Raw genomic sequence first — 16,059 nt, forward strand, 5'->3', positions numbered from 1 at the left:
GCACCAGCCCTGAATTCAGGAGAACCTGAGTTTAAATCCGGCCTCAGACACTTGACACTAGCTGTGTGACTCTGGGAAAGTCACTTAACCCTCATTTCCCCACCAAAAAAAAAAAAAGAAAATATATATAAATAAAATGCAATCTGCAAATTATACTCCTTTGATTTTTGAGACAGTCTATAAGTGACTTTCAGATTCCCCTTTGCAATCTTACTTCCTGCTACTGCCCTTTTATACTAGTTACTTATAAACTTACTAACCAGAAGGGAGATGGGTGGTCAGAGAGACCAGAACAAGATGGAATTTTTTCTCTCTCTATTTTTTATTATTATTATTTTTTAGGCAATGGGGGTTAAGTGACTTGCCCAGGGTCACACAGCTAGTAAGTGTCAAGTGTCTCAGGCCGGATTTGAACTCAGGTACTCCTGAATCCAGGACTGGTGTTTTAACCACTGCGCCATCTAGCTGCCCCTACAAGATACAATTTTAAAACAGTTGAGGTCACATCAAAGATTAAGTTACTAATCCTGTTTTCCCAAGCGACTGATACTTGTCAGGGGCCATCTTGCTAGGTTCTTGTAATTATAAGCTACTTTTAAAATGTGGATCAAAGGATATAGCTCCTGTTTCAGTAACAGCATAAGCATTACTATTGTTAAGGCCAAATTTAGTATGGGGAGTTAACTGCATGGTTCGCCAATATATTGGGGTTCAGAAAATAATGGGCGACCTCTAGGTCCAGAGTTTCCCCTTCTCCAAACTGCCTCTTTTTCAGTTATGTCTCCCAGACTAATAAGAAAGGAGATTAACAGCCTCTTTTCCACACACAAATCAGGTTTTATTAATGGTAACAATAATACAACACAAGTGGAGTTAATAAAGCCAGGTAACATGAGAAAGGAGATAGAGAAAGTTAGAATCTAAATCTCTAGCGTAAAAAGGCCCCAGGTACCTCCAGTAAATTCTGCCTCCTCAGCTACTCAGAACAGCTTAGTTCTGGCAAAAACTAACTCAAACACTAAACTTGTGTCCAGCTAAACTGGCTTAATGAGCCAGCCTGCTGGAGGGAACACAAACTCATCACCTTGAATCTGTAATTCTAAGGAGAATCAGCTTTGCTGTCTCTCCTGGTTAGGTCCGAAGATCAAACACCCCAGTTCCTCTCTCTCTCAACCTTCCTTCTCTGTCTCTCTCTGAGAGTGTCCTCTCCCCTTTCCTGCCTCTCTCACAGGAAGGGTGGTTTTATATTCAAGCTGAGTCTCCAATTGGTTTAACATACCCCCTGGGCTGTCCCTATTCTAATTAGGCCAGGCCCATGTGGGCATGGGGGAACTCCAGATGGGGGTTAGGTACTTTAGTTTTGATACTTTGACTCAATAAATATTCTTTGTGTTGTCTGTTCTATAATCTCTTAAAGTACACACCCATCTTCTCTTAGGCTTTTAAAGCCTGCATCTTTTCAGTCTGACCATGATGACGCAAAGATGGCATTATAAAAACTCCAAATCACAATTAATTCCTTACACTATCTATTACAATAAATTGTGGCTGGATGCTAAGGTGTATCAAAAAGCAAGTATTTCCTTGTGCTTGATTCAAAATGATAATGTCATGCTAAAGAATACATAAATTAATACAAGGTATTTTGATGTCTTCCAACATATTAAAATGGCACATCAATAAGAGAGAGCAATACGACAAGCAAAATGCCAGTGCTAAAAGCAGTTACAAAGCATGAATGCCAGTCCTGATTCTACTTAATAGCACTTATATAGAAACTGTTCCTAATCATCTTTATTAAAATTAGGACTAAACTAAAAGGGGGGCGCGGGGCAAGCTAGGTGGCACAGTGGAAGACCTGAATTCAAATCCGAAATCATACACCTGAGACTTACTAGCTGTGTGACCTTGGGCAAGTCACTTAACCCTCATTGCCCCACCCAAAAAGAAAAGGAAAAGGACTAAACCAAAGAATTCAGTTTACCAAGTTCATTCTTACTTAAAAGAAAAAAATGTGATGTTGCATAAGTTATTTTTGTTTTGTTTTGTTTTTGTGGGGCAATGACGGTTAACTGACTTGCCCAGGGTCACAAGCTAGTAAATGTCAAGTGTCTGAGGCCAGATTTGAACTCAAGTTCTTCTGAATCCAGGGCCAGTGCTTTATCCACAGCACCACCTAGCTGCCCCAAATTATTGTTATTTTTGTTTTGTTTTGGATGTTGCATAACTTAAGACGATGAGCATGCTATCTATTAGTAAAGGTGCCAATCAGGTGACATGAACAGAAGAAGCAAAACTTGCAGCTAGTGTAAAAGAGAAATAAAATGTCCAACAAATGAGAAATAAGATGTCTTTTTGGGGGGGGAGGGGCGGCAATTGGGGTTAAGTGACTTGCCCAGGGTCACACAGCTAGTAAGTGTTAAGTGTCTGAGGCCAGATTTGAACTCAGGTTCTCCTGAATCCAGGACCAGTGCTCTATCCACTGCGCCACCTAGCTGCCCCAAGATGTCATTTTTTTAAATGGCAATGATACTGAAGAGTTTTTCCTTCATTTGAAGATATTTATCACAATGTATATGTGCTACACTTAAGTATCAGTGATCTAAACCCTAAAATGTCAAGAAACTTTGAAAAACTTAAACATTCTGTAGGGTTTGTTATGTCAGAAAGCCCTTTTCTTTCCTAAGTCTTTCACTGATGCATTGTGCAGTGATTTATTTCAAAGTCAGACTGTAAAACATCATGTGATATCTCTCAGCATAAAATTACCAAAAAAGGTAATAAATATACTTTTCAAAGGAAAGGATCTGAAAATTCTTAGGTTTTGGATAATTTCAGGCTATATATTTTTTTAAGGCAATTGGGGTTAAGTGACTTGCCCAAGGTCACACAGCTAGTAAGTGTCAAGTGTCTGAGGCCGGATTTGAACTCAGGTCCTCCTGAATCTGTAAGGGGCTAAAATTCTACCTAGTCTGTCTAAAATATCTAATGAGTGGTCGCCAATAAATTATAAGCTTTAGCAAGAGTTTAGACTTTTAAGCATTTATTAAGGAGAATAAGAATTTGGTGAAGAGAGAAAGAGGCCTAGATTCAGCTATCTATCTTGGGGAGCTACAGTTCTGCTCTGCTCTCCATGAGAGTCCTGGTGAAAGAGCGATAGCACCAGCCTCACCCCCTGAGAGTCCAGGACCTCCAGCTCCTGGTTTGACTTTCTACACCTTCTTCTGGACACCATTTCTCCTCTAGGTTCTTTTTTTTTTTTTAAGTGAGGCAATTAGGGGTTAAGTGACTTGCCCAGGGTCACACAGCTAGTAAGTGTCTGAGGCCGGATTTGAACTCAGGTACTCCTGACTCCAGGGCCGGTGCTCTATCCACTGCGCCACCTAGCTGCCCCCTCTCCTCTAGGTTCTAAAACACTATTCTTTCCTGGTGTTCCTTCTACTTCTACTCCTTCTTGTCTTCTTTTGCTCCATTCTTCATCCTGGTGAAATCCACTAACTATGCATGCCCCTTCTCTTTATCCCTTGCCCAGACTCTGTCCTAAGCACCCTTCTCTGTTCATGCTAAACCATTTCATTTAGTGAATTCATCAGTTCCCATGTTCCAATATCTTCTCTATGAAGATATACATATCCAGCCCTAACCTCTCTCCTGAGTTCCAATCTCATCTCATGTCTTTCAGTTATCTGAAATACATGTTTAATACAGAACTCACTGTTTATTTTTTCCTCCCAAACCCTCCTCTCTTCCAAACTTTTTTATTACTATTGTGGGCACCATCATCCTTAGTTATGAGGCTTACAAACTCAGTGGCATTCTCAACTCTTCATTCACCTTCACTCCAAGAAGCTGCCAAGTCTTCCTGTTTCTACATTTAACATCTCTCATATACACTGTCCTTCTGTTTACTAACACTGCCACTATCCTAGTTCAGAGTCTTATCATGTCATACCTGAACTATTGTAAAAGTCTTCTAGTAGGTCTCCCTACCTCAAATCTTTTTCTATTACAATCCATCCTCCACTCAACTGCCATGGTGACTTTCCTAAAGCATAGGTCTGACCATGTTATCCCTATGTCAATAAGTTATATATAATAAAGAGTTGCAGTTTCATGTGCCGTCCTCTTTTACTGTTCTACTATGTAGTTGCAAATGACCATTTCTGGTTGTGTCAAGTTCATTATGAAAATACCTTTTAAAAAGTTTAACAGAGTAGGTATACAAGACCCAGAAACAATCAACCATAGTAGCACAGTGTCTGATAAACCCAAGGACTCCAACTACTTGTTTAAGAATAAGTTATTTGATAGAAACTAAGAGGAAAGCTGGAAAAGTCTGGCGGAAATTAGCTATATACCAATATCTCACAATATGTATCACAACAAGCTCCAAATGAACACATAACCTAAATATAAAAGATCATGCTAAAACAAAGTTGGAGATCAGAAAAGAAGGTATCTTTTACAGTGTGGAAAAGGTAAGTATTCTTGACCAAATAAGGAACACAGGGAATAAAATTGATAATTTTGATTAGAAAATCCTGAAAAGATTTTTCACAAACAAAATCAATGCAATTAGAATTAGAAAATAAAAAGTTAAATGGGAAAAATATTTGTAGAAAATTTCTATGATAAAGGTCTCACATTAAAGACATATAGGAAACTTATTTAAACATATGTAAACAAGTGACATTCCATAAAAGATAAGTCATCAAATGATATGAGCAGGTAATTTTCAAAAGAAGAAAGGAAAATAATTAATAACCATAAGGGGAAAAATCTGCAAATCAATAGATTTGCATCAAGAGAAAAAAAATTAAAACAATTCTAAGGTTTTACTCCATACCTATCAGATGGGAAAAGATGTCAAAAAATGGAAAATGAATATTGTTGCAGAGACAATGGAAAGATAGGCACACTAATTGTGGTGGAGCTGTGAAGTGGTTCAACAATTCTAGAAAGTAATGTCAAACTATATCCAAAAAGTCACTAAGTGTGTATACCCACTGACCAATTGATATTACTAGGCTTATGCCCAAAGAGATTCAAGAAAGAAAAGGACTGAAGCGTACAAAGATATTCATAGTAACTTTTTGCAACTGTAAAAAACTAGAAACAAAAGGAGTATCCATCTATCAAGCAATGGCTAAGCAAATTATGCTATAGGAATGTAAGAGAATATTATTATACCATAAGAAATTACAAAAGGGACAGACTAAGAGAAACTTTATGAACTGATAAAGAATGAAGTGAGCAAAACCAGGAGAAAAATGTATATAACAATTAAAATAATGCAAAAGAAAACAAATAAAACTGTGAAAGACTTAAGATCTCTGACCAATGCAATTACCAATCATTATTCCAAGACTGAAGAAGAATTTTTCTTCTCTCCCCTTGGCAGAGAGGTAATAGACTAGAAGTACAGAATGAGACAGACCGATTATATATAAATATATGTGTGTGTGTGTGTGTGCGCACGCACAAATACATATATGCACGTAGTTTGAATTTTTAAAAATTTTTCCCACGTTTTTATTTCATTTAATATTTCTCAATTACATGTAAAAAAAAAACATTTCACCATTCTTTTTTTTCAATTTTCAGGTCCTAATTCTCTCCCTACTTTCCCTCTCCCGTCCTTGAGAAGGCAAGCAATTTGATATATATCATACATGTGAAGCCACGCAAAACATATTAGCAAATTAGCCAAACAAAAAAAAAGAAAGCAAAAACAGTATGTGGCATTCAGACTCCATCAGTTCTTTCTCTTAAGGTGGATAACATATTCCAATATACATCCTTCAGAACTGTCTTAGATTACTGTATTGATCAGAATAGTTAAGTGGGGGCAGCTAGATGGTGCAGTGGATAGAGCACCGGCCCTGGAGTCGGGGGGACCTGAGTTCAAATCCGGCCCCAGACACTCAGACACTTAACACTTACTGGCTGTGTGACCCTGGACAAGTCACTTAACACCAATTGCCTCATCAAAAAAAAAAAAAAAAAGAATAGTTTAGTCATTCACAGTTGATCACTGCACAACATTGCTGTTACTGTGTATGATGATCTCCTTGTTCTGCTCACTTTACTTTGCATCAGTTCATGTTCCCAGGTTTTCTGAAATCAGATATTATATATATATACATAAATACATACATATATAATACATATATGCATATATATGGCAATGTTAATATATAGATTTGTTTTGCATTATTATACTTATTTATTACAAAAGAGGGCTTTTGTTTCTCTTGGTGGGAAGAAAATCTAGGGAAGGATTAAAGGGTAGTAGGAGTCATTATTTTTTTTTAAAGGAAACTACTGGTGAATCAGTGAAAAAAATTCTAAGGAGAAAAGAACAGAGGAAGTTCAGAATGACACATAGACCATGTTGGATCTACCATATTAAATTTGACATATACCAAAAACAAGCAGTGGAGTTTTCACAGCTTAATACGCAGCACACTTCTGTTCTCCTTTAAGTAGGAAAAATGTTCATGTTTGTTGATGTTTGTCAAGAAAAAAATTTTTGAAAGAAAAAGAAAGGATGGACTTGACTAATACATGTAAACAAACATTTATTCAGGCTGGGGATTCAAAAATTTATAAACTGCATAATACCTAGGCTCTAGGAATTGATCTTCCACTGAAATAATTACAAAGGCCTGAAATTCAGTTGAGAAGGAATAATATCAAAGTAAAAGCACTGTTACATATCTAAAAAGTATGTTTTCTGCTAAGCTGAGACAAACTACATGAATATATCAAGTCTTACCTGCTGAATAATTTTAGAAGCCTTCTGCAAATTTTCTCTGGGTGGGACTTTACCAAATAATTTCCAGCCAGGAGCACTATGGACAGCAGACTTCAATTCCTTCGTCCTTTTAGGAAAAAAATTTCTGAAACACAGAAAATTTACATGAATTTTTTTTTCTGACTGAAAATCAAGCAATACACAGACAAAAAACAAGCAAATGTTATATCTGTTTGGCAAGAACAGATTTTTCTAAGAAAAATTATGGTTACAATTCATACCACTGAGTTTCTATACAAATAAAGAACTACTTATGGTCAAGTACATCATCTGTGCTAGTAAAAAGATCAATTAAAATGTGTTTTAAATTTACCTTTGAATATGACTTGTCTAATAGTAAGGAAATGTGGAATATTTTTAACAAAGTAAGGAACTCACAAACTTAGTAGAACTAGAAAGCTTCCTAGCTTCCCCAGACTGCCCTCCTATATAACTCCCTCTACTCCTTCTAACCTTTACATATTAGGGGCAGAAAATCTTTTTCATATTTATGTCCCCAAAACTCAAATTTCCTCTAGTGTCAAATTCACAAAAAGAAGCTATTAAGAATACTTGAATTTTCGGGGGCAGCTAGGTGGCGCAGTAGATAGAGCACCAGCCCTGGAGTCAGGAGTACCTGAGTTCAAATCCGGCCTCAGACACTTGACACTTACTAGCTGTGTGACCTTGGGTAAGTCACTTAACCCCAATTGCCTTACCAAAAAAAAAAAATTCCTTGAATTTTAAAAAGTTTCACTGATTCCCTACACACTCAATCTGTGGGATCTCCCAATGTGAGATCTCTCTCCACCAATGCAGACTACAGACCATCTACAACTTAACAGATAAAAAATTATGGAAAGGTGGCTTGAAGCACACTGAGGGTAGGTAAACTGCTCACAAAGTTAGTGTCAATGGCAGGATTTGAACCCAAGTCTTTATGACTCCCAAACCTATTGTTATATGCAATACAGAACACAGTGCTTTTGTGCTGGTGGATAGAATTCCCTTTGCAACTAAAATAACTGAGAAACTTATAGAAAGAGAAATATCACATACAGTAATGGCCAAAGTTATCTAATATTTGGACATTTACCTACTGAAACATATGCAATGTCTATATCTATAAAGTTAAATAAAACAATTTTGACAGAAATTACAAAACTAGAGCAATATGCTATAACATGGCCTGTTGAGGCCAATATAGTTAAAAAAATCAATACTCTCCAAATTAATAGATTTCAAGCTACAGCAATGACTTACTACTTTGCAGAATCAGATAAAATTATACTAAATACACATATAAACATAAATGGGCAAAGCTATTTTAACATTACCCAAAAAAGGAAAATATACACATATATACATACATATATACATACACGTATTATGTCGAATGGTAACCTTCTCTAGGGCAGGGTAAGGAGGGAGAAAAAAATTAAAAGTACACAGCAGAGAACAAAAGAAAACTCAGAAGGAAGCACAGAAAATCAGGGTAGCTTTGAAAACAATATCTAATATTTATTACATGGTTTATTAAAAAAAGTAAACAGTGTGAAATGGAAATTCCTGGTTTCATATTTGAACACTCTTTTTATGTTGCACTAGTACATTGTATTTATGTTCAAAGTGAATATTTTTTTTAAATAACATGTATTCAGAACTGGTTAAATGACCAGACACAGAGTAGTTATTAATGATTCAATTCAACTTGGCAGGAGTTTACCAGTGGAGTATCCCAAGAATCTGTATTTACTTGGCCTTGTGCTATTTAACATTTTTATCAGTGACTTGGATAAATGCATAGATGGTATGCTCATGAAATCTGCAGATGATGTAAAGCCAGGAGGAAAAGTTAACACAGTAGATGACAGCATCTAAAAGGATCTCAACAGTTAAACGAAGTAAGATGAAATCTCCCCTTTCTTCCCCTCACTGAGTTTATTTTCCATCTACTCTGTCAGTCGATCAACAAAAATGTAATAAGTACTTACTAGACTGCCAGTTCCAAAAGCAAGCACTATGCCACTTTTGAAATGCAGTCACTCAGAAGATGAAAGCAGCTGAGGACATGGAGGATGCCACTTTCCTTCCCCCCCCCCATACTCCGTCTAGCTTAGAGATGTATCCCTATACTAGGCCACAGAAAGAACCACCTCTTAGACTCTCCCATTCAACCCAGAAATACACATAGGGCCCCTGAGTCCTGCAGGGAATCCTGACATGGACAAAACAGGGCAAGCTAAGAGTCAAGGGCAGAGGGCAGATCTTCAGTAGCTGCCCCTGGAGCTGGGGGCAGTCCCAGCACTCCCTGCCTGAGCCCCTCGTCATCCAAACCCTATTTCAGATAGAACCAGTCCCCAAGCCCACAAGGGAGAGCTTTTCTCCTAAACCCTTAGCTGGCTACCTATGCCTAGTTCGTGGAAAGAATAGCCTCCAGGTGTTTTAGGCAGTCCAGTCTAGGGTAGAAAGAAGAAGTGAGACCCGAGGAATCAGACCTGAGCAGTTCCTGAAGCCCAGAGAAACACAGATCAAGCCCATAGACAGGAGAGGTCCTTGAGCTCTGTAAAAAGGAGTCCCAAGGCAAAACCCACAAGTTCCTTGAAAGAAAGATCCAATTTAGCTCACATACAGGACCAGACAAAGTGCTGACCACATCATTGAATTGTGGAGTTTAGCCAAAGAGCAGGTCCCTCCATTAGCAAAACAACATGAAGAGGGGCAGCAAGGTGACCCAATGGATAAAGCACTGGCCCTGGATTCAAGAGGACCTGAGTTCAAATATGGTCTCAGACACTTGACATAACTTACTAGCTGTCTGACCCTGGGCAAGTCACTTAACCCTAATTGCCCCACCCCCCCAAAAAAATGAAGAAATAACTTGGCATTTAAGATTCCCAAAGATGACAGCAACCCAGAAACAAATCCTGGGGAAAGCCTTGGAGAAAAAAAAAAATGCCCTGGCCACATAGAGACTACAGGAATACAAAGGCTAGAGAAGAAAGAAAATTGACACCTCAGCAGATATGGTGAAAAATTTCATTTCAGAACTGAATGTCTCATTAGAATGGAACAGACAATAAACAATAATTCAACCATAAATAAGAAATATAAAAACAAATTTTTTTAATTGAAGAAAAATAAGAAAATCTAAGAAATAAAAACAATTGACCTGAAAAACAGGTCAAGGAGAAAAAATATAAGAATTATCAGATTCTGAAAATTATGATAAGAGTTCTCTAGAATTCTTAGTACCAGAAGGCAAAGTGAAAAACAGAAAGAATCCACTGATTACTACAAGAAAGAATCCCCAAATGAAAATTCTCAGGAATCTAATAACCAAAATCCAGAGCTTTCATTCCAAGGAAAAAATACTTCACGGAGCTAAAAAGAGTTCAAATACCAAGGAACCACAATAAAGATAACATAAGACTTAGCAGCTACAACAACAGAACATGACAGTGTGTGTGTGTGTGTGTGTGTGTGTGTGTGTGTGTGTGTGTGTGTGTGTGAGAGAGAGAGAGTGAGAGAGAGAGAGAGAGAGAGAGAGAGAGAGAGAGAGAGAGAGACTCACAGAGACAGAGAAAGGTCAGCTTGTTTACGTTAGAAAGGGGATAAGCAAAAAAATTTCAGAACATAATATTTTTAAGACTCAAAAAATTTTAAACGCAGAGGATCTATGGGTGACTATTCTGTTTTAATGATATTAGAAAAAATAGGAAAGGGGATTGACTCTATTGCAAAGGAAAAAAAGGAAGGAAAGTCATTATTGCATAATAATGTTGTATGAAGACAAAGTTAGCCAGGAACCAAGTGAATCTAAATATAAAACAGTCTTTGAAGAAATCAATATAAACCTAAATAATTAGAGAAACACTAATTGCTTATGGGTATGTCTCTAGTCAATATAATAAAAATGACAATACTATGTTAATCAATTTACTCAAGAGTTATACAAATCAAATTACCAAAAGAATATTTTATAGCGTCAGAAAAAATAAAAACAAAATTCATGCCTAAAATGCTCTCCTTCATCACCACCTTCTTTCTACATGAAGCCTTGCCCAATCTCAATTCTAGTGTCTTCTCACTGTTGATTCTTTCTTATTTTTTCTGTCCGGAGCTCGTTTGTGCAATTTGTTTGCATGTTGTCTCACCCATTAAACTGTGAGCTCCATCAGGGCTTTCTTTGTATCCCCAATTCTTAGCACGAAAGTATTTAATAAATGTTTATTGACCAACTGATTTGCTATGTTGGAATACTATAGGATCCTGGTACATTTCTGGAAGGCAGAGTACAAAAAATTTCTGAAATATACTTTTCAGAGTCTTTCTCTTTCTCATAATCACTTGTACCAGGGAACTTGACTCAGTAAACACACTTTGATATGCTGAGGAGGGTTATCAGGAAAGAATGCTTTTAGAGGACTATAATCTTATTTGTAGATATCACCACATCACCATCCCCACTACACTCAATTATCTTCTATAATTTAGTTTTTAATCATGACACAGAGACACTATCTCACAGGTGGTACTATATCTAGAATCCACAAAAATTCCAAACCCCTAAGAAGCTTTGACCCCACTAACATATCTTGGCTGAAGTTGGGACAATTGAGACTACTGAAACAATTAATGACACCATTCCTTTCTCCACAGAGAGTGAGAATGTAGAGTGTTCTGTGTAAGAAAAGCATAAGAAGAAATGAAAGAAGCAATACTTTATAGACTTTAGTTAAGCACTACTTCAAAATGGCGGGGGGGGGGGGTTAAGGGAAGACGGGGGTAGGGGGGTGCTCAACTATTGACTCCAGAGAACAGCAAAGAATAAATTAGACCACAAATCTAAGGAGTTGAGCTAGACTCGGGGAGAGACACTACAAACAACAGCTACATAGATGACTAATAACTCATATAACATTTTGTAGTTCACAAAGCTCTGTATATAAGTTATCATTTCAATTTTCATAGCAACCCTTTCTTCTACTATCTCCATTCCAAACAATAGTCTCAATATGTACCAAGGTATGTAGAAACAATCTTGGGTTTTCTTATCAACTATACGTACGTAAAAAAAATCACTGCCACAAGAATCATGCTCAAATATGAAGGACTGCAATGCCCACATGTTATTATACTTCAAACAAGGTTAAAAAATTTTTCCTTTAAATAATCACCCAATAAATACACTTGGACCCTTGTACAAAAACGTTAGGGAAATATATCAAGTGTTCCTCTGTCATGGTATGAAGGAGATTCTGAATTATTAAAAACTATTCATACCACTTGAGGCCACTGGAGAAGGGTAAGCGATGGGACCAATCATTTGTTTTTAGAGGGGATAGCAACTTACAAAAACCATCATATTAAGGCATGGAAAAGTTATGGTCTCCAGAGGTTGATCCACAAACTCCACACTGAATGTTTAAACTCCTGACGTGATCATGCACAATATGACAGCACTATTGACAAGATAACTAATACTTGTACAAAGTAAATATTAAAAGGCTAATTTGAATTTTGAAATTGAATACAAGAAAATGAAACTCAGAATAATTGTAAAAATTAATCTTGGGGCAGCTAGGTGGCGCAGTGGATAGAGCACCGGCCCTGGAGTCAGGAGGACCTGAGTTCAAATCCAGCCTCAGACACTTGACACTTACTAGCTGTGTGACCCCGGGCAAGTCACTTAACCCCCATTGCCCCACCCCCACCACCCCCAAAAAAGGTAAGGTTCCATTCCTGGGAGAGGAATGCAAGAAGATAACAAAAAATTATTGTGATTAAAAAAAAAAACAAAAATAATCAGTAAACTTTAAAAAAACTAAATCCAAGAAATGTCATTTTTTAAACAAGTACTAACAGTTCATTGTGACTAAAGTTTTCAGAGAATCTTATTCTAATTTGTCAGGGAAGAAACTTACAAAAATATTTGGAGAACAGAAAAGAAGCTTTCACAAAATTTGGTATAAAATTACTTACTCATTAAGCCATGTAGAGGCGATTAAGTCCCCACCAAATAACTGTAAGCAATTTATGTTTCTTGTAATCTTTAGCTATCATCAAAAAGCTCTACTATGAAAAATCTTAGTTTCTCAGTGTTCAGGCCAACTATACTATAATGGATAATAAGGTGCATTAATTTCTTATAACGGTAAGAAATTTCCCCAAATATTCAAAGAAACCACAATACAAATGACAGATCCTCAAGTAGCACATAAAAGCCTATTTAATTTGGGAGCATAGCAAGGGGAGAGAGAGACAGACACACATATAAGAGAAACAAGAAGGGGGGAAGAGAGAGAGAGAGACACGGAGACAGAGAGAGCAAGCGAGCTGTATACTCATACAGATACACACATATTTATAGATATGAATATAGATATTCCCATATCACACATATCCAACACACATATATACATGGTTACACTTTTTTGGGTATATTCCATTTTGTGGAATTTATTTTCTATCTTGATTTCTTCATACTTTTATAAGTTTCTTGGAGGAAATGTAAAGAGGAATACAGGGCCAGATGATAGCCATAAAAAATTATTTTAAAAGTAAAAATAAAAGCACACAGCAACAAGGGATTATGGATAGGCATGGGCCATTTCATCTTCCTCTCCTATTTCTATACTACGTATCTGCTGAGGGCACTAAGAAGACATGTTGCTGGGCAAGAAGGAAAAACAGGTGCATGATTGAAGATTCCCCTCCCTCATTTCCAAAATTCCTGTAGTCAGAGTCTCCATGCCCACAAATGACAAAACTTCTTGTATTCAAATTCCCACAGGTGGTCACTAATTGGGAGAGATGGGGGGAACCACACAACACAGTGACTAAAGTGGTTTGGTAAACAATTCTTACTCTCTTACTGCATATAAAGTCCAAGATAACTGTTCATATGTATGAGAAAATAATTCATTTAAGAGATGATGTTAATTTAGTTACATCCTGTATGAATGGACTGAAATGAAATAGCTAAGTACTTCCCAGCCTTCTTTATACACATGACATTTTTGAAGTTGCCAGTATGCACACCAGAAGATACTATCCCTTATTGAAGATAACCATCCCACCCCCTATACTTCCACACACAATGTTATTTTTTATACCATATATCTGTTCAAACAAGCCATATTCCCTTATCTCTCAATCATAATCAAATTCACCCTCTATTTCCTTGGTGAAAAATTAGCAAAAGGCAACCAAGGGGGGCAGCTAGGTGGCGCAGTGGATAAAGCACTGGCTCTGGATTCAGGAGGACCTGAGTTCAAATCCAGCCTCAGACAGTTGACACTTACTAGCTGTGTGACCCTGGGCAAGTCACTTAATCCCAATTGCCCCGCAAAAAAAAAAAGAAAAAGAAAGAAAGAAAGAAAGAAATGGAATAGAACATAGTAGGAGGTGCTTTCTCTGGGGCAGCTAGGTGGCGCAGTGGATAGAGCACTGGCCCTGGAATCAGGAGTACCTGAGTTCAAATCCGGCCTCAGACACTTAACACTTACTAGCTGTGTGACCCTGGGCAAGTCACTTAACCCCAATTGCCTCACTAAAAAAACAAAAACAAAAACAAAAAAAAGGCAACCAAGGATGATCAGTCTGACTAGGAAACTAACTACAGGGTGGCCCAAAAGTCACAAAGGGGTTTCAATATTTAATAACTCCTTAATTTTTTGTTTTTAATTTACAAGAGCATAGCATCATATACAATACACATATAGGAAATGAACTTATATTACATGTGAAAAAGCAAATCTTGTAAATGGTGAAAAATAAAGAAAAAAATAGTTTTCAAAACATTGTTAGAACATCGTGACTTTTGGCCAACCTTGTACAAACTATATACCTGGAAGTTCCTTACAGTCACATGATTCATGTGGTTGATGCAGAAAAAGGAAAAATAAGGGCAGACATTCCTTTTTAGCAAGATTGGAAAAATATTATGTTTTCTAAAGTTCTTTCCAAAATTCTTAGAAAGGTCCATAAGATAGATCAAAGACAAAAACAAACAAACAAACAAACCTAACAAAACCAAAACCAAACAACCTCTTAAGTAAATAGATTAAGGGTGGTATATATAACTAACCTTTTTAACAAAAATAACTCTTTTATAATAAATGTTTTTATTTATACTTTTGAGTTCCAAATTTTATCCCTCCTCCTTCCCTTTCCCCACCAGGCAGTGAGCAATCAGATATAGGTTATGCATGTTCAATTATGTAAAACATCATCATATTAGTCATTTTGTACAAGAAAACTTGAATAAAAGAAAGAAATGAAAGAAGGTGAAAAATAGCATGCTTCTGTGTTCAATCAATATCAGTTCCTTCTTTGGAGGTGAATAATATGTTTTATCATTAGTCCTTTGGAGTTGTCTTGGATCATTCAAAAAATAACTCTTACTTTTATTTATACAGTTGCCTCCCACCTCCTGAAGAACAGAGTTACTGACCCAGCTAGGGGCAGTATCATTCTCTTTGCCCACCCACCCAAAGTGATTGGCCCAATTATCCATGCTTCTCTAATCAGAAAGAATACTATCTATTGTTAAGGGCTATAATTCTAGCTAAACTGTCTAAAATATTTAATGAGTGGTCGCCAATAAATTATAAGCTTTAGCAAGAGTTAGACTTTTAAGCGTTTATTAAGGAGAATAAGAATTTGGTAAAGAGAGAGAGAAAGGCCTAGATCCCTATCTATTAAAGGGAGAGCACATTTCTAGCTCCGCTCTCCACCAGAGTCCTCAGAAAAGTGAGCAAGACCGAGCACCAGTCTCTTCCTTCCTCCTCCCACTAGCCCGCATCACTTCCTGACGCCAAAGAAAAGACTCCTGGTCTTGCCCTCAAAGACCTTCCCTTCATGGGTGGAACTCTTCTACAGTAAGTCTCCAGCAGGTGGCGTCATTCCAATCGTTACACTATCAAAGGGAGGAGGTACCTTTGCTGACTCCAGGAGTGAAAGGAGTGGTCCAAGAGAAAATGGGATTAGTATTTGACTACTGTGGAATGCTAATGCAAACTCTGTTTTTACATAGTCATCTTTTCCTTGTTGGAAGAGTCCCATAAATGTTATCTGAAGTCATCTTGGAACACTGTCCTGTCTGAGGGCATGGGGCACTCTGCCAGGTTAGACATCACAATCTCCAAGCTGGAAAAACTTTAATATTTGATTAAATGTTAAATTAAGTCAAGTCAACAAACATTTATTTGGCATCTAGAATGTGCCAGGCCCTGGGGATACGAAAAAGGCAAAAAAAG

The 16,059-nt window shown here is 37.1% G+C and overlaps 1 protein-coding gene across 2 annotated transcripts in view; it reads right to left on the reverse strand.

The window, feature by feature from the left end:
* The window catches only part of TBC1D12 (TBC1 domain family member 12), a 124,506-nt gene that overhangs the window by 60,445 nt on the left and 48,002 nt on the right, over positions 1–16,059 (reverse strand). For both annotated transcript variants that reach the window (XM_043982871.1, XM_043982870.1), the window contains exon 2: positions 6,779–6,902. In XM_043982871.1, the coding sequence (XP_043838806.1) occupies positions 6,779–6,902 (124 nt within the window). The remainder of the gene's footprint in view (positions 1–6,778; positions 6,903–16,059) is intronic.

This window comes from Dromiciops gliroides, chromosome 2 (genome assembly GCF_019393635.1).
Source record: "Dromiciops gliroides isolate mDroGli1 chromosome 2, mDroGli1.pri, whole genome shotgun sequence".
Lineage (NCBI taxonomy): Eukaryota > Metazoa > Chordata > Mammalia > Microbiotheria > Microbiotheriidae > Dromiciops > Dromiciops gliroides.